Source organism: Dicentrarchus labrax, unplaced genomic scaffold (assembly GCF_905237075.1).
Source record: "Dicentrarchus labrax unplaced genomic scaffold, dlabrax2021, whole genome shotgun sequence".
NCBI classification, from domain to species: domain Eukaryota; kingdom Metazoa; phylum Chordata; class Actinopteri; family Moronidae; genus Dicentrarchus; species Dicentrarchus labrax.
This window is the reverse complement of record NW_026136705.1, coordinates 11,283,916-11,308,748: the sequence shown is the minus strand read 5'-3', so window position 1 is coordinate 11,308,748 and position 24,833 is coordinate 11,283,916. Positions and strand designations below refer to the sequence as shown.

The 24,833-nt window shown below is 40.7% G+C and overlaps 2 protein-coding genes across 2 annotated transcripts; one reads left to right on the top strand and one right to left on the bottom strand.

The window, feature by feature from the left end:
* The first annotated feature begins 174 nt into the window (after positions 1–174).
* adora2b (adenosine A2b receptor) lies at positions 175–11,500 on the top strand. The gene is made up of 3 exons (XM_051402131.1): positions 175–505; positions 677–1,138; positions 8,457–11,500. The coding sequence occupies exons 2-3, from the start codon at positions 819–821 to the stop codon at positions 9,187–9,189; spliced, it is 1,053 nt and encodes a 350-aa protein (XP_051258091.1). The 5' UTR covers positions 175–505; positions 677–818; the 3' UTR covers positions 9,190–11,500.
* On the bottom strand, positions 11,489–23,996 carry zswim7 (zinc finger, SWIM-type containing 7). The gene is made up of 5 exons (XM_051402135.1): positions 23,887–23,996; positions 21,973–21,994; positions 20,689–20,791; positions 14,228–14,332; positions 11,489–12,022 (listed from the first exon to the last, which is right to left on the bottom strand). The coding sequence occupies exons 1-5, from the start codon at positions 23,960–23,962 to the stop codon at positions 11,912–11,914; spliced, it is 417 nt and encodes a 138-aa protein (XP_051258095.1). The 5' UTR covers positions 23,963–23,996; the 3' UTR covers positions 11,489–11,911.
* Between the last annotated feature and the right edge of the window lie 837 nt (positions 23,997–24,833).

Genomic DNA, 24,833 nt, shown 5'->3' with positions numbered 1-24,833 from the left:
CCGCTGAGTCTCTGGCGGCGGCGGCGGCGGCGGGGGGGCAAAACGTCGCGATTTCGGCCTGATGGAAACCAGATGAAGTCGAGTGTCTGGGAGTTCTGCGGGCGCGCGTGCGTGTAGTGTGTTGTACAAACAAGACCTCGTTTACATTAAACGGAAAGCACGTGGGGGCGTAGTTGGATGCAGTTTAACCGGCGCGTAAATACGCACGACGGCCCGGTGACGCTCTTGTGCGGGATTTCCACCCGTATTGTGCCACTTGTCACCGCGTGCGAGTGTGTGTGTGTGTGTGTGTATATGTGTGTGTTTGGGGCGTGGCTTCTCTGTGAAATTGAGTTTTCCCCCCTTTTTTTCTGGCGTTTCTCCCTCCACTTCAAAACCGCTGTCAGTGGGGAAGTTGTGTCACACTGTTCCTACGCTACAGATCCTTAGATGCCGCTGAAACGCTCCACGGGTCGGACGCTGTTGGTGTGAAGAACATCCAGAGAAGATGTACAGGTTCATTAAGGTGAGCGGCAACAACGTTCAGTGACTTTCTGACTGTTTTATGGGTTCTGCAGCAGGGCTGGAGGGTTGCTGTATTGTGAGGCACATTATACAGCTTTGGGTAACTTTGAGATGCAGGAATAGTATTTTGTTGCTTTTTCTAACTATGAATAAATCCCTTCCCCTTCCTCAGATGGCTGGTTCTGGAGCTCACACTTGCGGGATATTCCTGGATTACAGCAGAAAGACTTCTTTACTCCTCTGGGACTAGAAGCAGAGACCGTCTTCTCTGTGAACAGCCTGCAGCTTTTAGTCCTTTAACACACTTTGCTGAGATGAAGTCGTTGTACATCGTGATTGAAGTAGTAATTGCTGTTCTCTCCATATCCGGCAACATACTGGTTTGCTGGGCTGTCGCGATCAACACCACTTTGAAGAACGCCACCAACTATTTTCTGGTGTCTCTGGCTGTGGCTGATATTCTGGTCGGCTGCCTCGCCATCCCCTTTGCCATAACCATCAGCCTCGGCATACAGCTGGACTTCTATGGGTGCCTGTTCCTGGCATGTTTTGTCTTGGTGCTGACACAAAGCTCCATTTTCAGTCTCCTTGCTATTGCAATTGATAGATATCTGGCCGTCAAAATTCCTCTAAGGTGAGTCTTATATATTTTTTTATGACTAATGTGAAATTAATCTAAAAAACCTTTAGCTGATCCTGATTTCCCCCCCGGACAATATTACTCATGTAAGCATGGAGAAGAAACCTCAGACTAGAATAGTCACTCTGTAGTTTGCTTTCTTCTAATCAATCCAGTGAATTAAAGTCTTCATGTTGTGGGCCCTGTTGCCTCTTGGATCCAGTTTAGACACCAACCCTGGTACCAACAGGACTGTAACTCACATTGTGCTAAATAGGCAGAGAAATAGAGTTCACTTCATCCTATTTTCATAAAAGAGCTGAAAATAAAAGTCCCTATATATTGATGTGTCCCCTATGGAAAATAATTGAATTCAGGGGCTATAACACGAGTATCAGCTCTGTGATCTCATGAGTCAGTTCCCTGTGAGGCTTAATGCCTTGTGTAAAAATAGCACGATTAATATCTAAATTTAGAATGTTAATTAGCTAATACCTCTCTAAACATTCTTTAAATCTGGAGTTAGAGGCAGACTTTGAAGTGGATTTTCTTTAACCTCTGATTCAGTAATCTAAAGGGTTTAGGTAATGCCACCTTTACACACAGTGTGCTGGTGACTTTGGTGTTTCCGCAGGAGAAACTGAAGAATATGTGAGCGCTTATATAATATGTATAATATGTAAGTTATTTAAATCATTTCCCTCAGTTGATCAGTAGTCCACTCTTGAAGCTCAGCGGGCTGTGTGTGTGTTTCATGCGACACCTCCTGCTGCTCCTGAAAAGCTGCAAAGATCTGTCAGGCAGCTGTTTTGATGTGACACACCGGGAGGAGCCGCTGGATCAATACCTGGCCACAGTGTGTCACTTCCACTGATCCTGATGGCAAAGGCCATAGAGCTCCACTGAGCAGCCCCCGAGCGCAGTCCGCAGTCAGCCTGAGGAAACAGAAACAGGCGGAGGCAGCACAGTGCTGCTTGATATTTCCGTGGATTGAAGAGTAAAAGCTTTATTATCAGATGGGTTTCCAGGCGGTGTTATTTTTGATATTTCACCATAACAGAGAGTTGTCCGTTTATTGTTTTGTATAAAGGCAAGCCTCCCTGCAGTGAATGTTGTGGGCACTGGATGTGGTTTTGGGGGCTGTTCGTGATGTGATGTGCTGTCATTTCCATTAGACTCAAACGCTGGCAAGAAAGGACAGTTTGACACTAGTTTGGGATGAACGTTGTCTGCCATCAACCAAGTGGTTTGTAAAATCCCCATTTGTGCTTCTATTTTTGACGCTCACAGCAGTCTCTGTAAAATGTTCTCAACATGACATTTTATAGTTTCCTCTGAAAGCCCAGCTCCAACCCTCGCAACACACACGTGATAATGAGACCAATGTGTGTATGCTCAGCTCAGATAGCGTGTCCACAGTGATGGCCGGTCTGTGTGTGTGTGTGTGTGTGTGTGAGACCAGTCTGCAGGCCTTTTGGGGGCTACGATTCTCTCAGATAAGTGTTTTCACAGATGGTTTAAGTGGAAGTGAAAAGCCAGAGCCAGATGTTTGAACCCCGTGAGATGATGATGACAGAGCCACACACACCCACTTTCTGCTTGCTTCGAGCCCCCGTATTCCCTGTTTGCATTTCTCAGAAAAAGACCCTCCGGCTATTTTGTCCCTCCGTGCTGTTGAAGCTTTCATATAACCTTTAGCACTTCACAGACCTCAAAGGGTTGTCCACACCCACATCAGCAGCACTGCCTCACGGTGGTCAGGGACAGCATCATCTCACCCAGCTGCTGATTCAACAGATCTCAGCTTCACTTTAATGGATAGTTAAAAGACACTTCTTGCATTTGTTTCAGCACATGTCTGGGGGTGGTGGGCGTAGTACAGTGTCATCCTTGCTTTAAGGTTTCACAAATAATGAAAACTTAAGGTAGTATTAGAGTTGAAGAACCAGACAAGGCTCTGTTGATGGTTGAACTTGAGTCCAGGTGGAAGTATGCTTTAGGATACAGTGAGTGATGTGTCATCCTCAGACTTTAAGTGAGGCATACATTACAGACAACAACAAATACAGAGTCCTGAAGTGATCCGGGTTCAGCTGTGGAGAGTGCAGTTCAATGTAAAAACATGTCTGATAAAGAGGGGAACGCTGGTGAGAAGAGTGGTAAAGGTTGCGTCATTTCTAATGAATGTGGTTTGTGCAGCCTGTCAACCAAATAAATTATCAAGATTTCTGACGACATTTATCTCACCAGCAGCATGATCACGATGTTTAAATCAGACTGAAAGCAGTTGCACACCACGAGGCAGTTAGCTTAGCTTAACTGCTGAGTCCAGATGTAACAGAATCGACCTACCAGCACCTCTAAAGCTCACAAATGAACACATCACTCACTTGTTTTATCCGTACAAAAAGCAAAATGTAAATTTAAGAAGTTCTATGGTGAGGTTTGTGTTGGCACTATTTCTGTCTGTGTGCAGTGAACTTGCAGTGCCTAGCTGAAAGTTACAGGATGCAACTCCCTGTAAAACCACAAACTGGTGTTTTACATTTTGGTTTGTGTGCAGATTAAACAAAGGAGAAATGTTTATGAGTGAGCCTTAGAGGTGCTGGTATGGCTATTTTTGAGCTTTGGAGAGGCTTTATGCTAAGCTAAGCTCGTGGACTTTTGGCTCTAGCTCCATACTAAACTGACAGACACGAGGGCTACTTAACTTAACTGAAGAACTGTTGGACTGGAACATAGTGGAGGTTAAGGGTTAAAGCCATAATTATTACTGGCTGTAGGTTGTAATTGTTTGTATATGTTGCAGTGAAACCAAGCTGACCACTTTTCTGAGAGGAAGAAAACCATCTATAAAAGTTGAAAGGGTATGAGTATGTCATACTCCAAAAACAGACTTGAGGGAAGTACAACTTTCGTGAGTCAACAAAGACCAAAATGAAACATGTAAGCGTCATTGCTGAGACACAGTGTCACACTCTGGGACAGCGAGTGTACTGTTCCCAATGAGAATGTACAGAGAGATTATATCTGTGTTTACCTTTCCCTCTTCTGTCAAAGCAGAACTTGAATGGTCATATCTTAATTGGACTGTGAATGCTTTACAGATTCAATTGTTTACATTGTTTTCTTCTCGACTTGCCTTTACCATTTTAACATCTAACTTGTTTGTTAGAGAGATAATCGTACAATTCAGAATGCAAATGCTGCACGGCTCTGTTTGCATACACTCCTGACAGTCTGGGTAAGGTGTAAAATATCTCCTGTGTTGTCAGTGTGAACGGCCACCTGTTAGATTGTGTTTGAAACAGGACTGCGGACACTGCCCGACATTTAAGTGGATGAGTTTAGTGTGTGTGTCTGTGTGTGTGTGTGTGTGGGGCCCGGCTGAGCCTGTGGCCCCGGGCGGAAGCACAGCGACAGAGAGAAGAGAAGGGATGTGTGGAGAATGGGGCAGGGGAAGAAAGCAAAACAAAGATAGATGCCAGCGTGCTGTCGTCATGCCAGAACTAATCCATTCAGCCGCTCGCCCGTTCCCTGCCTCCAAACAGAGAGAGAGAGAGAGAGAGAGAGAGAGAGAGAGAGAGAGAGAGAGAGAGAGAGAGAGAGGTGATGTGCTGGAGATGGACCCTCTGGGAAATGGCCCCTGTGCGGGAGTAGAGGATGGAGAGAAACAGGGGAATGGTGTGCAGGTCATCGTGAGCTCTGAAGCTTCCTCTGGGCAAAGTGCTATATTATTCATGCCCCCCCCCCCACAGGACGGAGGCGGAACTTGCATGCCACTGATGAATAATTGACTTATTAAAATTATTATACTGCATGGCTGTTTTCATTCTCAACGCCCACTCGGAGGTAAACTGGGCTAATGATTAAGAATATCTTTCAAGTAACATGACTTTCATTTTACTAACAAATTCTCTGCCTCTCTCAAACCTCTAATGGTAATATTTATCCTGCCTGTGCCATCAATGTCAGAGGCTTTCACTGCCGGTTGAACCCACTTCCTTTACGCTTGACTTCGCTTTCATTCCCCTCTTCAGGTGGATTTATTTGTATATAAATCCCACGAAGAACCCAAAGCCACCCAAAATGAAATTGGTGACACTGCTTATATCTCCATGTCAAAGTACTACTACATTGTCCAGAAACATAGAAAAGAGCTATACTGTAGCACTTGGTGACATTTTCCTTCATTACAATGAACGCTGTCCTGCTCAGCACAGCACTGTCTGTACCTCCCTTAGCTGATGTCCACTCACCTGTTCACGGGCTGTTTCATGTTGAATGCGTATTTTAACAGGTTGCAATTGCTGGAAGATCCTTTGTCAACATAAAAGAAAAACAGTAATGGCAGTAAATTGTGTACTACTATCAATAAGGTGTACATTTAAAAATGAATTACTAAAGATTTTAAAATAGTAAACATTCTTTGCTGAGCATACATACAAATCAGGCATTTTTGCATAATAAGGTGAACGCTTCCCCATCCTCAAATGGTCTTACTCACTAGTTACTCATGGCCCAATGGATAGTCTATGTCTGCAGGAACCTGCTTTCTTACTTGTTTAGGATTATTTTTTTTGGTGTTTCTGCCTTTGACAGTTGACAGTGAAAAGGCAGACAGGAAAAAGGAGAGAGAGAGAGAGAGGTATGAGACACAACAAAGGCTTTAATCAAGGTAGATGTCGCGGTTACAACATGTGGCATTTGCTGTAATCATTCAGCTACCAGGGTGCCAGCTTGTATTGCTTATGTCTGATTGTTCTGTGCATCAACCTTTTCTTAAAGGATGTGAGAGTCTGCAGTGTTAACAGTAAGCAAGTACAGTGAAGTGAAACTCACACAGACAATGTGATGCAGAACTGTAGAAGGCTGCGGGTAGTCTACGTTGTTCAGGAGGCACAGAACAGTCAGAAAGAAAGAGAGGGAACACTATAAATACTGTTCTTCATGCTTGAACCAGGTTTTATACTTTCCCATGATCGTTAGCACATTTTACAAATACATTAAGGACTTTTACTTACCACTGTTTAATTGTTTGGTTCACATTTTTCAAGTCTTACTCACACACTCATGCGCATTGAAATGAGTGTCACTCCAGTTGTGCTTCCTGTCCACAGGCTATGATGCAATCCCCAACATTACTCTAATTTAATACAGAGTGCTGAAGCATCATATTAGCTTCAGATTAACTTTAAAATATTTTTTTACACAGAACAAAGGCTGTGGATTTAGTCCCCCTCTGTCTTCCATTGGAAATGAATCATGAAGGGGTCTCTTCAGACTGTGCCACTGTGGACAAAATACAGAAACGTATTATTATTATTATTACAGAAACTAATAACTCTTTGAATGTACATATGGGGATGGGAGTGTTGTTTTTTTGAAAGGTGAACCCATCCTTTACACGTTAATAAATATTATTATCCATAATCAAGTAAACACTGTTTAGAAATAATTCACAATTAAATTACTTAATTTACAAAGATTTATCAACAATAACGTGGTTAATGGGTTGTTAATGACATGACTGATTACTATATGAGTGATTACATATTTAATCATTTAATAATGATTATTCAATCATGAACTAATGGTTTGATGGTTGTAAGTTGTAACAGCAAAAGTCCCTTTCTAAGTTGTGATATGGTGTGATCATGAACTGTACAGCTGCAGTGTGTGTATGTACACGTGCGTATCAGCATATGTGAGTCACTACCGTGTGGTTGCTCGCCCGACTCAGTTTGCTTTAAGCACAGCTCATATGATGGGGACAGTCAGGACGACACCCGCGTGAGTCAGTCCTGCTTTTCCATAAGCAGCCTCGATCTGTGCACCTGCTGTTCATCAGTTCATATCATACTTCAGTGAGGTGACGGCTTAATGGACACATTCTGTAAATCAACCTAACACTCAATAGTTATCCCTTTATCAATCGTGAAAAAACATGAGCTTGAGTTTAGGCATCAAACTACAGAACAGCACAAAGCTGAGACAGATGTGCTGCTTCATTGGCTTCTTTCATTTTAATTTCTTCATGCTCTGTTGGTATGAATACTTGAGTATCTGAACAGACACAAACACGTGGGAACCGGCCTCACACCTCAAGCGAGGCGTATGTTATTTTAGCAATGTGTGTGTCCTGTGTGAATCAGAGCGAAGCAGGATCTGAGATACTGTCAGCTCATAATGTGCTCAGGATGAGTAACATTAAAATATGTCTGTTAGTTTTGCATTTAGACATATTTCCGTGAAAAGTGGATATTATATTGAAATCAATATGGTATGTAATGCCTTTTAGCTATTTACATATTTTCATCTTTTTTTTGTTTGTTGTTTGCACGCTGGTTACTTTTATAATTGAAAAGTCAGAATTACAGGATCATAAAAGTTCAGATAAACTAATCTAATGTTCATTCTTTACGATTTCATGTGTTCAAACCAAACACAGGTTTGGAAGCAGACACTGGAAGCAAACTACTCTGGGTCTGTGTGGTGCATTCACGCGCATGTGTAGAGCTCCAACATTACAATGTTGTTAACAGTGTTTCATTTTATCAGAAAACCAAACAACACATGTCTAATGAATTTGGTAGCTTTTTCCAGTAACAAGATATTTGTTTGAACATGCGTCATTGAACATGTTGTGTATATTTTTAGTCATGCTAGCACAGATGGCAGTCAGTCTGGCAGTCGGTCAACCACTTTGTTCCAGTCCGAAATATCTCAGCAACTATTGGATGGATTGCCATGAAAATTGCTACACACATTCATGTCTCCATCAAGATGAATTTGTATACCTTCTGAACACAGTATTTGTCTTTTTGATGTAGCTGTGGGATTGGATGCTTACATTTGTTCCTGTGTTTCTGATGTTGTCTTTTGTTGTTTGAAAAAAGACTAAATAATGTAAGGTGTCACATTAGACCACACCAACAATCAAAAGCCAACACCAGTTCACTTTCTCTGGGCAAAACAAAACCTCAGGACATCTCTTCAGGTGTGAATTTAAACTCAAATCCTTTTCTGGACTCTTTTCTTCTTGATCAATAAAAATAATGCTAGCTTTAAGCTTTGTTATGATTTTGAGACTTCAAGAAAATTAAATAAAGATGCAGGTATGTAAACAATTATGAGAGGTACAAATATAATATAGTCACATAAATTATTCGCTATCACAGAAAAAGCCCCAAAAATGTTAACGTTTCATTCATTTTTGCCATGTTGTTGTGTTTATATCTGTTATAGCTAGGCTGTCCTCCTAATTAGAGGATGAAATTTGTCCACATTGGGAACATCAGTAAGAAAGTAATCACTGCTGTGTTTTCTCCAGGTACAAGGAGTTGATGACGGGAAAGACCGCCAGAGAGATCATCGCTATTTTATGGATCCTCTCCTTTGTCATTGGCCTCATCCCCTTCTTTGGCTGGAACTTAAAGTACCAGAACTGTCCGAATGCCAGCGCTGGTGCGAACAACACTACAGACGCTGGCCTCACAGAGGGGCTGAGGGGGGGAGGAGACTTACTACAGAGCTGTAAGCTCATGTGCTTCTTTGAAAGTGTGGTGGACATGCACTACATGGTCTACTTTAATTTCTTTGTCTGCGTGCTGGTGCCACTGCTCATCATGCTGGGCATCTACCTGAAGATCTTCACCGTGGCCAGGAAGCAGCTGAGACAGATTGAGCTCAAGTGCGTGGGCAACGGGGACAGTCATCACCACGGGCTGCTGCAGAAGGAAATCCGGGCCGCCAAATCTCTCTCCATCATCGTGGGACTGTTCGCTATCTGCTGGCTGCCCGTCCACATCCTCAACTGCCTCACGCTGTTTTACGAGGAGCTGGAGAAGCCGGGGGTTGTCATGTATGTGGCCATCATTCTGTCTCACGCCAACTCCGCGGTCAACCCCATCATCTACGCGTACCGCATCCAAGACTTCAGGAACACCTTCCGCAAGATCCTGGCCCGACACTTCCTGTGCCGCAGGGAGGAGCTGTACCTCAGCTCCAACGGCAGCAGACGCAACAGAGACCAGATCCACATGACCATCGACCCTCTGCTATAGAGAAGGTCGTGACAGAGGAGCATTCTCTGTGTCAACTCTGTTGTTTCACTCTTGACTTATAATTTCACTGAGTTTTATAATGTTTACAGACCAAGAGTGTGATATGTGAAGATGAACCGATGTCAGACGCGCCATGAATGTGGACACTTATTTATGAATTGTGCCGAGAATCAGGGGTCAAGCAGAGAAATGTTAAATGGTGAGTCTTACATAACTTTTGTATTGTGAAGGATTTCTGATTTAAAAACAAAAAACAAACATGTTGAAGCTAGCTGGATTTGTAGGACTGTGAACAGGATCCAAACTTTGCTACATTCTAAAAATCTATTTACCCTGTTACAACTCCAAACACTCCTTTTTACGCCCTGATATTTTATATTGTCGACATCCAGTGCCAGTGTTTATTAATTTATTTATTACAAGATCTTATCCTTGAGAATGTAAAGATCAAAAAACGTTTTGTGGCTAGATCTGTACTTGTGGGCCTAGAAAGGTACAACAGTAGTAGTCTACAGCCGTGCTTATTTTTGGCTTGTGACCCTTAAAATGAATCCATGCTCAATATACGGAAAGAATTACAGGTTTTCTTCCACAGTGTGTACAGGAGGAGGCACACAGTAGTCAAAAACAACAGGGACTCTCAGAAATCAGAAGAAAAGGAGGAAATTCAAACATAAACAAGAAATTATGAATTCTTTTATATCCCATGAATCATCTCCCAGAGCCTCAGGGGTCCCAAAATCATCGCGTGACCACTGTGGCTAAGAGCCATAGATGCTTTGGTATCCACCAGATGAACAGCATGATTTGATTCAGTCACACAGTTATAGTAGTTTAGCTGCGCTGGTGCTCCATGTCATTTCCATGTTGGCCACACAAAAGCTCAGGAAGTGGGAAACCGATTGTACCCTTTATAGAAGTATGACATCTGTACAGAGCACAGTAACCGCTTTGTTGTTGAACCAAGTGTTGACATATTATAAAAAGACAAGCCAATGTCATATTTGATACTTCAAATCACTGTAATTTACATTGTTCCTCATCATCCAAGCTTCTGGTACAAACGGATTTGGGGTGCTTACATAACGGAGAGCACTATTGCTTTGATTCAGTTGGGTGTGTATGAATGTCACTTGCCTTAGGAGTCCAGCTGACAACCCATCTCCCCTCAGACGCAGTCTCAGCTGCGATCCTGAGGCTCTCATCTGTTAGCGCAGGCAGTCCTCCACAAGCTGCTGAAGTCACCGTCTGAACGGAGACGAGCAGTTTCATTTCAGAAAACAAGACAGGTTTAAATATGTTGCACCGAATCAAACACCTTACTAACATAGGTGATTGATAGACAACTAAGTCCAGTTGAACCCACAAAAACAGAGATAATATTTAAGAGTGAAGCAGGTAACACTAATGAAATGTTCTGCGAGAGGCAAATTCTTACTTCTTTGCACTCGACTGTGCATCATAGTTTGAGGCATTTCCACCGAGTCCTGATGCTTTGCTTCATTTCTGTAAGGGTGTGGGGGTTAGCATTGTTGAGCTTACAAAACTAAAGACAGGGGCGAGAGCTGATGAATCCCAAAAAAAGGCCTCTGTGAATTTAGTCAAAGCAACGTTTTGTCTGGAGTGTCGTAATTCATGTGAAAAAAAAAGAGGGTGAATTTGGTCACCCGAGAGCCATCACTACACAAATGAAAACACATTGCACTGACATTTTAGATTATTTCCTGTTTGGTGTGCTTCATTGGTGGTGTTGAACCATGTTGTGTTGGTGTTTATCAAGTGTTCTGAAGTTGAGCACTTGCCTCCACTGCTTCACTATCTCCCCTCATTCGCCGCTGTGTCCAGTGCACCACCTCTGACTAACTTCAAGGGCTAAAATACAGGAGTGTGCCAAAGTTTTAGTACATTCCAATGGAGACATCTATACTGTAACTGCACTGTATCGTTGTATTATTGTCTTTGTTGACTGATGTGTAAAAATAAGTACTGTAGCTGTCCGCCTTTCTACAAGCTATTGATTGATGTCAAACTGTTGCCTTCTTTTACGATTTTAAAAGGTGAGACGGACAATGACAAGTTGATCTAGTTCAACATTCCTGCCTTTCATTCCGAAGTACATGTCTGTCAGTGTGCTATAGTGTTGTTACTAATCAGGAAAAACATCCACTGTGGTCAAACTGATGTTCAACCTTTCCAGAGGCCATTCTGTTCTCATTCAACAAAACTACAACTGCGATACTGCTATTTAACATGATGCAATCTGTATGTATGGTGAATTATTTTGTTAATAAAGGCAATGTTTATATTGTTACAGACCAGTGTTTATTCATAAAATTGCCACTTTAAATCATTTGACCATTTATATGTACAAATGACACATTGTTAAAGACTTAAGTTTCTTACGTTTCTTGCAGACATTCGCTACTTCCCTAATTGATGCAGCTTCAGCCAAAAATAACCTAAAAATAAAGCCGAAATATGCTCAATGAACCGATGACAGATGTCGTCTCCCTGGAAACAGACAGAAGAGCTCTTCCAAAAGACAAAATAAATAAAGCAACATCTGGTGTCTTTCAGAGAGACATATGAAAGAGCCGAAACCATGATAATGATCCCGTGCTCCCATCCTCTCTGCAGTGACCTAAAGAGGCCAGTTCCAAACATCGGCTCTCATCCTCGAGGGCGTGCTGGGTCCACCTGCTGTACTGAATGTACCTGGGTGTCACAGGGGTGCTGTCCCACTGAGCAGCGTGGACATCTGCTGATCGGACACACTCTCCTGCTGAGTCACGCCCATGGACTGACACAGGTAGACGGCCAGGATGTGTTTGCACTGGGAGAAAAGAGCGCAGACACAGATTCATTACGTGAACACGGGCACCGGTGTGATTGAGGATACGGATATGAAACCCTAACGACACTTCAGTCATTTAAATTCAAAGGTCTCATGTAAACACAAGAGTAGAGAGGAGCTGCTGGCTCTGACATACTGGGAATTTCCCACTGAGTAATCTTCAGTCAGAGAATAAGAGTCACAAAGCAAATGCCAGGACAATTTCCAATATTTCTATCAAATTATAAACATTTCTATAAAGGAAAAGCACATGTGATTAATGCTGAGTGTGTGTTTGTGTTATGAGTCAGACGTAGCTCCAGTCGTGCGTGTTGAATGTCAAAAAGCCCTGCAGTTCTGCATTTGTGTGCGAAATGTGTCACTGAACACATTCACAACTTCCTCTCATTATTATTAACATTAACATGTTAATCATTGACTTGTTTTCACCCTCAGCCTATCCATGCATTATAAATGAGATTTCCTCCAAACTAACACGCCTGTGGATTAGAGTTTTACATAAGCAATGAGCCAAAGTCAGAGTGTGGTGAAAAGGACAAAAAGTACAGAAGTTTGTTTACTAGCTTCTCCTGTTGACTCTGTTTATTAGCACATGACTGTCTGCTGCAGGTAGGAGAGCTCCGGTATCTGTCCTCTGACCTGCTTGTCAGAGCAGTATGGACCTTGTTTGGCCTTATCAAGTCATGTTGGAATCTGCAGAGCCCCCGAATGAGCAGAATGGCTCCAGCAGGGGAGGACAGGAAAATGCATGTTGGAACGTCTCTGGAGCGTCATATGGTTAGGACTTTGAGACTAGAGAGTTATGTTAAATTCTGATCCACCATAATCTTTTAGCTTCCACACATGTAACGTTGCAACTTCAACTCCAGTTTCATCTCGCTAGCTATAAAAGTTGCTGGAGCGTTTCATGAGGCAGTGAATAGTTTTATTTTTCTGTCTTCAGTATTTTCATGGGGAATGATATCAGTAATGCTGATGCACCCATAGGGAGTCTTCACGGTCTGTTGCAGCTCTCTGTTTCTCACACTGATTTTAGCAGTATTCTTCAGGGAAACAATTCTTCCTGATACTTGGAGCAGGAGTGGAGGCCGTTTGCTGGCAGATATTTAGAGCAAACACTGGCGGTCAGAGCAGACACTCCCCTCAGTGACCAGACAAGAACGTGACCTGACCACAAAACATCTGTTGCACACATTTCAACGTGTGCTTTCGTCTCACTTTCGACTGGGTGACGGTTTTCTCCAGGATACACGACTGACGAGACACAATGACTGTGAACGTCTTTTTATGTATCTGTGTGTAAATACGCTGCTGTATACACTGTGTACCATATATATATATATGTGTTCATACAGAGTTCAACCCCAGCAGGACACACTGTACATACAGTTGTGTGTGTGTCTTCTTATGTGTAGGGTCTGGTATTGGAATATGTTTTTATACTGTCAGGAGCGTAATTTCCACTGGGGGTGGGGGAGAGAGGGAGAGAAAAGAGGAGGACTTAAAAATGTTTTTGGTAGCTTATGCTCATAAAGGCTACTCCCATACTGTCTGATAGGTGGAAGTTGTACCTATCTATTTTTCACAGTCAATATTCTCCTAAAAGATGCTACAAACATCAATCTAATATTTAATATTAGTTATGGCAATAAAGGACAGCTCTCTTTTAAGTGAAGATGCACACACAATATTTATCTTCAACAAAATCAACAAAAACTAAAGTGATTTTTAAGTGGGATTAATGCATAAAAATACAGACATTTACACTGCATTTCAACTTGTTTATATGAAGTAGTTATACATATATATTTTAAATGTTGAAAATTGCACAGACATACTTTTTTTAATAACCTGACCTTTGTGTCCTCCCCACTTCTGAAAACAAACCTACACTCGTGTGTAAATATTCCTCGTTATATGGAGTTTCAGGACAGACACCTCAAGATACTTTTTGTGATTGAAGAAAATAAACGTTTTTATATTCAACTTTTTTTTCCTTCATTAAAACTACAGCCTAAAAGTTAAATATTAGTTAGGCTAAAATATTTAAATCAGAAACTGGTCAGTAAAGAAGAATACAAATCTCATTCAGTACCAGTTTTCAGTACTTGGCAGACTTTGGTCGGTACTGTTAATGTATTGAGGTTTGATATGCAGCCCAAAGTGTGTGTTAACAGTACTCACCAGTGGGCCCTCGTTTCTGCGCAGCACAGTGTAAGCAAAGGCTGGACACGGGCAGTAGTGACAGGACACAAAGCAGGTGTACAAACGCCCCGAGCCTCCTATCACCTGCAACAAATTCATGCAAAGTACATTTAAATATGTGGAAAAGCTTGCGTGAATTAACTTTATTTGAAAGATCCTACACAGAGACAGGTGTGAGTTTCTTTATGAAGAAGGAGATTCACAAATCGAGTATGATCACAATGCTGTTTGTATTGGCAGTAGTTGAGAAAGTAAAAGCATACAGAGGTATGAAGGAAAACAAGCTCTTTTCTGAATCCCCCGTCCTTCAACTAGTCTAGACATGACTAGCTGAGCTCTGAAAATCAGAATAGTAAAACATATCGCTCCGCCCTAGTTATGAGGTCATCCGGAGACAAGACCTGCAGCTGCTTCATGTGTGAAATCAAACTGTTCACACATTATGACAGCATTTTACTGGGGTACAGACATACCTTCTGTTTCACAGCTGTAAGCCCTCCCTTCAAATACTGATTTGGTTGGAATATCTCAGAGTCGTCACTGTTTCAGTGTCACATCATGATGTCAAGTCTTCATGCCGTGACTTCCAGCTTGTAGAGTCCCTTTACGTTACCAAAATCACTGGAATATCCCAACTTGAACGTGTTTTTAGATTACCTCTCCATTTAAATGTTTCATAGACGTGACACACCAGTGGTTGGGTTGAAGGTGAGGTTGCTTCCACCAACCTCATCATTTCACATTAGTTATTTAGAGGAGACGAGGTAGAAACGATGCATTTTTTAACAATCCATATGTGGTGTCTAATGGCCTCGGCTGACGGAGCCTCCTGTCCACCACGCTGGCGCTCGCTCCCCGCTGCAGACAGTGATTTAGGTTGCATCCTCATGCACATGACACATGAGGACATTAAGTTAGTGGATTAGCTTGACACTTCACAATAACTAATGCCTCCCAAGATGGCAGAGCAGGCTCCATTATTCTCCAGAGCTTCGATAAATTACCTTTCCCTGTGACCTACAAAAGTAAAAACCTCTTTTCTTCAATGTGACACTTCCTTATAAATAAGGAGCACAAGAGACAATTACATGGACTTAAAACACCTCAGTAAAGATGAATAAAGCACCATGCACAGCATGATCAGCACAAAAACAATAAAACTGTGGAGACCAAGCCAAGGACTGCTACAGTTTCTAAAGAGTTAAGTTTATTGAAAACCAACTCACACTTGGGCCCTTTTTGTTGTCTGCTGTCATCATAGATTGTGTGTCTCGGCTGCAGCTCACACTGCAGAGCTGGCAGCTAATATCATCAGCAAGACACCACGAACTGCAGGCTTCCACTGCCTGGCATTGATCCTGGTTTCTTCAAAAAGACACTATACATCAAGATCTGCCATTCAGTCGCTGCAAAAGGAACACTGAGAGTTAAAGCCTCAGCATAGCTCCGGCTCCGTCTCTGCCTGAAATGCTGGCTCTCACGGGAATTATTCTCTGGAAGCTGCCATGAGCCAGAGGGCCAGAAGTTTGGATGGCCCTCTGTCCACTGGTTCCACACCACAAACAAGGCTTTAGGGAAATTCAAAGCTCTGGGAAGTGATTGAGATACCCAACCCCTGTATCTGAACTCCAACATACTGCATATTTGCATCACCTCTTATGGGTCTTTGGCTGACTAATACAATATGCTGAGCGCTTCAGGAATCGCCTGTCTTTCATGAGTGCCGATGAACTACTTCAAGTTCTAAAAATCCTTCTTCCAAGCCTCATAGAGTTTGTTTTACATTCCAGTCAGGAGAATGGTTTGGAAAACCAATCCCACTGGAGAAACATGTCAAAACCATGTCTGAGGGACAGAAAAACTGATACTCCCATCTGGTATCTTTTTATTCTAATGTATCCTGCAATTGTACATTCATTTACTGAAACAAAACCCAGAGATATTCAACTTACAATTAGGCAAAACAGAATAAAACAGCTATATTATATCTGATGAAGCTGGAGCCCGCAAATGTTTGGAAGTTTAGCCTGAATTAAATGATTAATCAATTATCAAATAATAATCAACTACTTAGTCAACTGGTTGTTTGGGAACTAATGTCTTCAACAGCAACCTCAGTATTTTTTTGAATACCGCAATCCACAAGTCTCATTACTGTTGAGAACTACTTCTACTTCCCAACAGGCTGCGGTACAGTGTCTACTAAAAGGTCATGAACGTTCAGAACAAGATAAGGTGAAAAATCCCAGCAGTGAAATGCCATGCTCTCATGAGTTATTCATTCCTTTAGAGGAAAGAGGAGACCAAATAACCACTACAACATGAAAAACTAAATTGTGTCCAATGGAAAGAGTACACTGTAATAACAGGAAATGACAAAGATGGCAGAACTTGTTAATTTATCAAACATTTCAGCATTTGTCTGACGCAGTGGCCAGTTAGCACGCAAGTCACTGTACTTCCAGTAAACTAACTAATTTCTGCTTTGTTAAGAATATTTTCCGGTATATCCGATGAGAGAAAACTGCTCTCGCATCCTCTTCGCCTACAGGACATTTGTTGAGACTCTTGACAAGTGGATGACTAAGTGCAGTGGGGCTTTATTTTTAAATGAGAAATTGCTCCTCAAACTGTCGTCACTGCCTTCGTTCTCTTCCAGATGTTTAACAATGTTCTTGTAACTCACACTGCTGTCTCATGCTGCCCAAATATGGTCTAGCAAGCAAACAGCACTCCAACCTGAAAGGACATGGCTGTCACGACTTGACCTTTGATACTCAGAGTGACATCTTCATCTCCTTTCTTTCAACTTGTAGGTCTTAAAAGTCAGATACCTGCTGCGATTCCATTTAGCCAGAACCTAAATGATATCTTAATGCCATGACAGCCAACAGCAGCCTACTGAAGCACTCACTGTCAGATTTAAATTGAGAGTCAGAGAGCAGGGTAAAGCTAAATATTTGTGGCATGGCCTTGAAACAGACACTGTGTATACTTAAGTCTCACTTAATGCATCACTAACTGTTCAAACATAAAACAGACCTGCCAAGATCATAGGAACACTCACTACTGCTAATGCCACAAAATCCACCTACTCCAACTCTGTCTTCCAAGATTTAGGACAAGGAGAAAAAAGAACATTATTAATATGCTGTTTATGTTTTAAAGCTTCCTGACAAGGTCCTGTGGATTACCACGGGGTGCAATGCTACTATTCCCGAAAGAGAAGGCTGTACCTGCAGGTTGATGGAAAAGCATCAGGATTCTTTAACTTGGACAAATCTGAGTAGCCTGACAAGTAATAATTATTCTAATTATTTAAAGCTTTCCATAAAATACTCAAATGGTTCATCAAATGTATAACCTGATGACTTACCCTCTCATTACTTTCAACAATGTTTGGTTGTGAAACATTAAAAGTTTGCCTTTGAAAACAACTGAAAGGGAAATATTCTGGATTATTTTAAATTAATTCATTCATTTTGGATTATTATTAGGGATCAGTGTGTAGGATTTAGTGGCATCTAGCAGTGAAGTTGCAGATTGCACTTTAATAACTTAAACTAATTAAACACCACTTGTGTCTGGATTTGATGAGCTGGGAATGAGAATGGGCTGTGTGTAAGTGTGTAAGTGTGTAGCAGAAACTACAGTGGCCACTAAACTTGTGACAAACGTGAAACTTCAGCCAGTGTTTGGTTTGACTGGGCTGGTCTGCTGTATACTGTAACATGGCGGTGCAGCATGGTGACCTCCGCGGAAGGCAACCTGTGGGTCTGTAGATGGAGATCATTCTAAGGTAACAAAACACTAATGAAAACATACATATGAATATTATATTCAATTTCTGACAAAAGATCCTCCTCAACGTTGAAACTGGATCTTTATTAAGTTACACATTCTCATACATTTGATAGAGTGGATGAACAGTGACATGCTGCAGTGTTTCATTTAAAGGAATATTTTGACATTTTGGGAAATGTGCTTACTGGTTTTCTTTTTGACGAGAAGATAAATACCACTCTCATGTCAGTACAGAAGCTACAGACAGCTTAGTTTAGCATAAAGACTGGAAATAGTCTGGCTTTGTCTGAAGGTAATAAAATCCTGCAAAACAGCTGAGGGGCAATGAGCGGAGACTGCAGGAAGTAACTGCATCCGACCAAGACATAACACAACACCACAACTTCTTTTTACTCTAACAAACAAGATCTAATGTTTCAATTACTGAGCTTTGGAAGTGCTGACAGGCAGATTTCTTTTTATCCTCAGACAGAGCCAGTTGTGTTGGTTATTTCTAACTTGGATATTGGAGAAATAATTACCTCTGTCCAACACTGGCACAAAGTGCACGCAAATACTGATCGAGCAGCACGGACAGTGAGCGGCTGTACAGCTCTGTTTCTCACACCTTAGATGAGAGGAGAGACTGAGCTTCAAAAAGGCAGAGATGCCTCTAGATGTCTTTGTTTTCCTGGCACAAAAAGGAAAATAAATAATAAAAAAATATCAGTATCAGTTTAAATTATGATCTAAATTGTTATCTTAAACGTCGGTATGAGCCCAGAATTTGCATTCCTACAAGAAAGTGAACACACGTATTTACCATAATGTTGAGCTATTCCTTTAAAGATTGCTTTACCTGCCATTAACCTACAGGTTTGTGACTGCCAGCCTGTGTGTGAGTGATGTAGAAACTGAAGTGTTGCAGAGCAGCAAGTAAACAGTGGAGCAATAAAGCAGGGGAAGAAATGTGTGACCTTCTCACAGGTTCAGACACTGCAAACAGTCAAGCAAACACACTTGTGTCAGTTCCACTAAAGACTGAGTTGGCAACATATTGAACCATTGCACCACACTGGTCTGGACATACCAGTGCTGCAACTAACAAGCAAATTATTTTCTCAAATAGTCGATTAATCGTTTAGTCTATGAAATGCAAAAAAGGATGTGGAAAAATAACCATCACAACTTCTCAAAGCCAAAAGTGACGCCTTTAAACTGCTTGTTCTGTTCATTTATTACCATATAAGACAAAGACAAGAAGTAAATGCTCATATATGAGAAGCTGGAACCAGCACACGTTTGGCATGCTTGTATTAAAAATAACTAAAATTGATTATCAAAATAGTCCCAGAGTAATTTTCTTTTAACCCACTAATCAATTAATTGACTAATTATTTCTGCTCTATAACAGAGAATATAACAGCAAAACCTCAGTTAGTATAAACAAAATGTTTTTGACCTCAATGTTTTTCATCAGAAAAATCTAAATCTGACAAATGTATGAAATATAAGTTGAATGTATATCATTTTTACTGTGAAACTTTTTCTATTATTCTCCAATAGGAAGAAAAATAGAAAACGTTTCATAAATCTCTTATTCTGTACCGGATTTGTTCAAAGTCACAACCAGAAAACAGGAACAACCACAGATCAAGATAAAAAATAAAAAAAGCATTTTCCAGTACAGAATAAAAATAGTCCATTATATTAATCATTTCAAATACAAGCTGCTGGACCATAAATGTCAGCCTTGAGGGAAATGAAGAGAAACAATTAACACACCAACAATTGAGTTGAAAGTGTCCCAACAGAACATAATCTATGTCTTTATTTAGCTGCATTGTATTTTTATTGTTTTTGCAGGAGCCTGAAGGAGTTTACAGGAAATATGGGTCACAATGACCACAACCTCGGTGGACTGACATGTTTCTCCCACCAAAAGTCACTCTTTGTCCTCTTGAGATTAACTCTTAACTTTGAGGAAAGGACAACTGAGGTCAGCACAGAGTAATAACACTCCTTCTTTGTAATGAAGTCATTTGGTAACACCTGTAGAGCCCACTCCATTATGGAACAAATACTGGGTGACTTTTATGGTTTGATACGTTTGTAATGAAATTATGGTTTGAGAGGATGAAAAGGGTTCAGTGATTTAACAGAAAATTAACAGCTGAGTGAAGTGTTTTACTTTTGCTTTCCTAACTTGTTTGAAACACAGTATCTTCAGAAATAATAAATAGAGGCTGCGTTCTAAGACTAAAACTAGGCTGGACCAAATCAAAGTACAATGCAGATACCCACTGAACAGATCTTTCTCCTACGATCGGCTGTGGTAATAATCTTATGGTAAACTCTTATTTCACTCTGAATTTTAAAAAAGACAACATGAATAAGCTAAAAGTCAGGCAACAGCTTTAAAATTCAATCTACTTGTTATTGGGGCAGAAAAGACTGATTCAGAAGATGAGAGTACTTCCTACCTATGCTAATTATGTATGACCTACAAGTTAGAAATTGTTCAGCTGTGGAAGAATATTGTAGATATTGTCATAATGATTTCATATTAAAATACAAACCATTATTTTGTAATATATAAACTATGCAAGCAGGATTACTGTTGGTTAAGGTACAGAGTTGACACAAACATGACAAACCTGAAATGCTTTGCGTCCACTGGGAGACGACAGGCAGGTGACTGCACGCTGGTCAACCAGGTCCAGAGCCTGCAGTGCACAAGGCCCAAACACAAACTTCAGCCTGAAAGACATGAGGGAGAGACGAGTGAAAGATGTATAGACATCCATAACATGTTTTGAGTTTACATGTGTGGATGGCAATACACAACTTGAAAAATATACACAGAAACTGCTGGGTAGAAGTGTGAAGAAAAGATCAAATTAGACCAATTTAATATAATATAATACTCCAGTGTGTGTGTGCGTGTGTGTGTGTGTGTGTGTGTGTGTGCGTGCGTGCGTGCGTGTGTGTGACTATGGCAGAATTTCTCATTAAAAAGCATGTTCTGTCAGCCCCCTGTGGAGTTGACTTTTGAGTCTACTATTGGTAAAAGAACCAGCTTATTTGCCTCTTTTACAGTCACTTCACTTCTTCCCCGTATAACAGCTGAATCCTCACACAACCATCAGTCTAGAGTGAAGCTCTTGTTCTTTATTTTAGGTGAATAACACCAAAACTCTACATTTAAAGCTTATGCTACAAATGGCAAAACTGATTATTATTCTGTTTTCCATTTATAAAGTTGAACATTTTGCATCGACAGATAACAACAATGGGTGCAGTGTCAAAGTCTTTTACCCTTCACTTCACCACACTATGAAATCAAAATACATATTATAGGAATAATAATAATACTCTACAATCAATATGTATCACAATATAGCAAAAGGATGTAAGATAATCATATTGTTGTCCAATGCCAGTGCAGACATTAATCCCAGACAAAACTCTTCTAATGTAAAACAACGCAAATCATTCAATTTGCTAGTTTTTAATTATTCTTTACTTGCATCATCATTAATGTGAACAACATCATTTTGCCTGTAAGTGAAAGATGAGAGAAAAATAAAAATGGAACAATGTCTGCTTGCGAACTACCAGTGTGATTAAGAGCCCCTAAACCAGAGGCTTCCCGACAAACAGACAGGATGTGGCCATGTTGAGCCAGACAGTGAGCACCCCTTTACTCTCAGTAACTCAAACCACTATGCCAGGAAATGTCTCAGTAAAGACACAGAGGAGCATCATGACACTGTGGCTCAATGCTACGTCACTTTGGCAAATCCAGACTGTACAAATGCCTCCCACTTTCTCCACAGTGTGGCTTCTGGTATTCACACCCACTCAGCCACGTGCTGACGTTTTTCTCAACTCAGACAGGAGAGGATCCCTACATTCATGGGAATAAAAAGGATACTTACCCAATAAGCAGGTCATCAGGAACTGCAAAAAAAAGAGAAAAATAAGTAATTTCTTAAAATGTGTGTTTATGCATTAAAAATAATTTCACAGATTTAAGAGTGATGAAACTTTTATCATCAATCACTTACAGAAAAAAAAGGTGAGTGTTCATGCTTTACCTGTGTAATATGATCAGAGTAATGTGAGGAATCATTATCAAACCTCTAGCTGTCTCAGACAACCCAAAAGAAACTAAAAAAAAACAAAACTACACCACACATAGTTTACACAAAAAAAAATACACAAATGTGGAATCTGTGTAGAAGACAGAAATCCTCTGTACACTGCAGAACAGCAACCACTCTGCTGTTGTGTTAATGTGGTAAAGAAACTATATTTAGATACACAAACTGAACTTTTGCTTCTTGTGTACTTGTTTGACTTCATTTTGCTCCTTAAAAAATGTTTATGAGCTACTGGAGAACTGTGTCCAGACATGAGTGCCTGGTGTTTTCATTTTGTGATTCATTAAACTATTGTTACACTGCATTTTAATAGTATAATTATCTGATGGGTGCAGTTGGGAATTGCCTTTTTAGGTACGACTACTAAGAATTCATACACACACAAAAAAACTACTGGTTACATTTGTAAGCATCATAACCTATACTTGTGTTCGGAGTCACATATTTTTACACTGTGGTAATGCTGCTTTTGGTAAAGACCCTGACTACTTTTCTGTCCACTCCTAGTGATCCAGCACAAGTCTGTTGGGTAGAGAGGAAAGCTGATGGCCAAACAGTTATGGGTTCAAATCTAATGACTATTTCAGATAATACAAGTAAAAAAAATGGAAAAAAATGGAGCAACTGCTGAGATGGCCTCGGGCAAGGCACTGCATCCGTGTCAATTATTCACACCGGCAGTATTATTTAGTCCCTAACCCTGACTACAGAATACAAATTAAAGCAACTCTTCCTGAAGCCAAAACTAAAAGTAGAAAAGCCCTTCTGTTTGGTAATACAGATAAACCACAATCATTAACTAATGGTAATAAAAGTCTGATGAGGCATACAGAGCAATATTGGTATTAAGGGCTTGGCAGGAGGTAATTCTTTATAGACAATAAACACAAACCTTTGCTGTAGGTTTTGTGGAGCAGGGCATTCCCATATTTTATGTCCTGTCAGGGGGAACTGTCTTATATGTGACTTATATGTTCAATAGGTGAATCATGTCAGTCTCATCGTGTTGGACATGTTGTTCATAAAACTACCAACAGGCTTTTGTCACAGCACAGGTGTCATTAATAAAAAAAGTATGATGGATGAATTCCATTTGGCTGTTTCTGTTTCAGAGTCATGACTTACTGGGACAGATGAAGTGAACATAGCCATTGTTAATATTATTAGTACCACCTGAGCTGCTATGAAAAAGGCCTTTACCAGGACCCTGGAAACGAACACCTAAAAGAAAGAGCCATTATTGATGTTATTAATGACACCTGTACTTTTCCTGCAAAATGTCTGCTGTATAAAAGGTCCGTGAGTTTAGGTGTTTTAAGCCTATAGCAGTCTATAGTATGAGTAGCTTGCTGTTTAGAGAAAAGACTATAGAGATACAAGTGTGTGGCAGCGGCGCCTCCTACAGGACAAATATTAAAGTACATCACTGTAAAACTCCGGAACAACAATAAGTCCAGATGTACCGAAAGCTACATTAACGTTACTGCGGAGCACAGTAATGCGTTTAAATGAGTGGGAAAGTAAAGGTTAACAGTTTCCTCCTGACAAACATTAAGTTAATGTGAAGTTTGCTCAGAAACTTAATCGAGTTTATCACATTGTGCTTTAACCAACTGTTAGCTAGTAACGCTACAGATACTTTAACATTAAAACTGTCACATTTATCTCCCTCTGCGACTCGTGTCTTACTTTGAGATGTTTCCTGGTATGTTTTTTGAACATCTCGGAAAAGCTGTTCAGCCACTGCAGGCAAAAATGAGCGCATTTTTGTTTCCGGAAGTCATCGATTCCGTTAGCCAATAAGATACGATCAAAATATTACGACTTCCGGCTTGAACGTTTGTTGCCTCCAAAATAAAAGCCCCAGGCCAAGGCAACTACTACAATTTGGGAAATCGCTATCGCTGCCGCACCAGACAACTGACATATTAATGCCAACTTAGCTATACTTGGTTCGAGTTAATTTAATTTACTTATGTTGCCCTATATGGCACCATTTATGTGACTTTCCAATTCATTTTCTCATTAAACAGGATATAATGGATACATAATCAATTAAACCTCAGTGAACTTCTTTAACCAATCATAAACAGAATGAGTTAAGAAAATGACCGGGGTGTCCTGGTAGCTTACCTGGTGGAGTGTGTGCTCCAAGTACAAAGGCTCTTACTACAGTGGTCTCAGTTCGATTCCAACCTGCAGCCCTTTGCTGCATGTCATGTGTCTCTCTCTCACTCCAGTTTCCTGTCGCTATTCAGCTGTCACTATTGATTGGGGCAATAAACCCCCCCCCCCCCCACCCAAAAAAAGAATTGTAAAAAAGGAAAATGATCACCATCGTCTTCATATAGCACACAGAATATGCAGTGGCAAGCCTGCTGTAAAGTGAAGCCATGATGTACCTCAACAGCTGATTTATTTATTTATTTTTTTTAAATATGGCTCAAGTTTAAATGTATAACTTGAAAAGTAACATGAATGCAGTAAAAATGAAAATTCAGCAAAAACCTGTATTTTTTGCATGAACTATTTTCTGTAGCACAAAGGGCTCCAGTGTGTTAAGTGGTTTTCTATATGATTTTATGTTTTCCATTTTCTGTTTAATGGTAATTCAATTAACAGCTCTGCTCATTCAC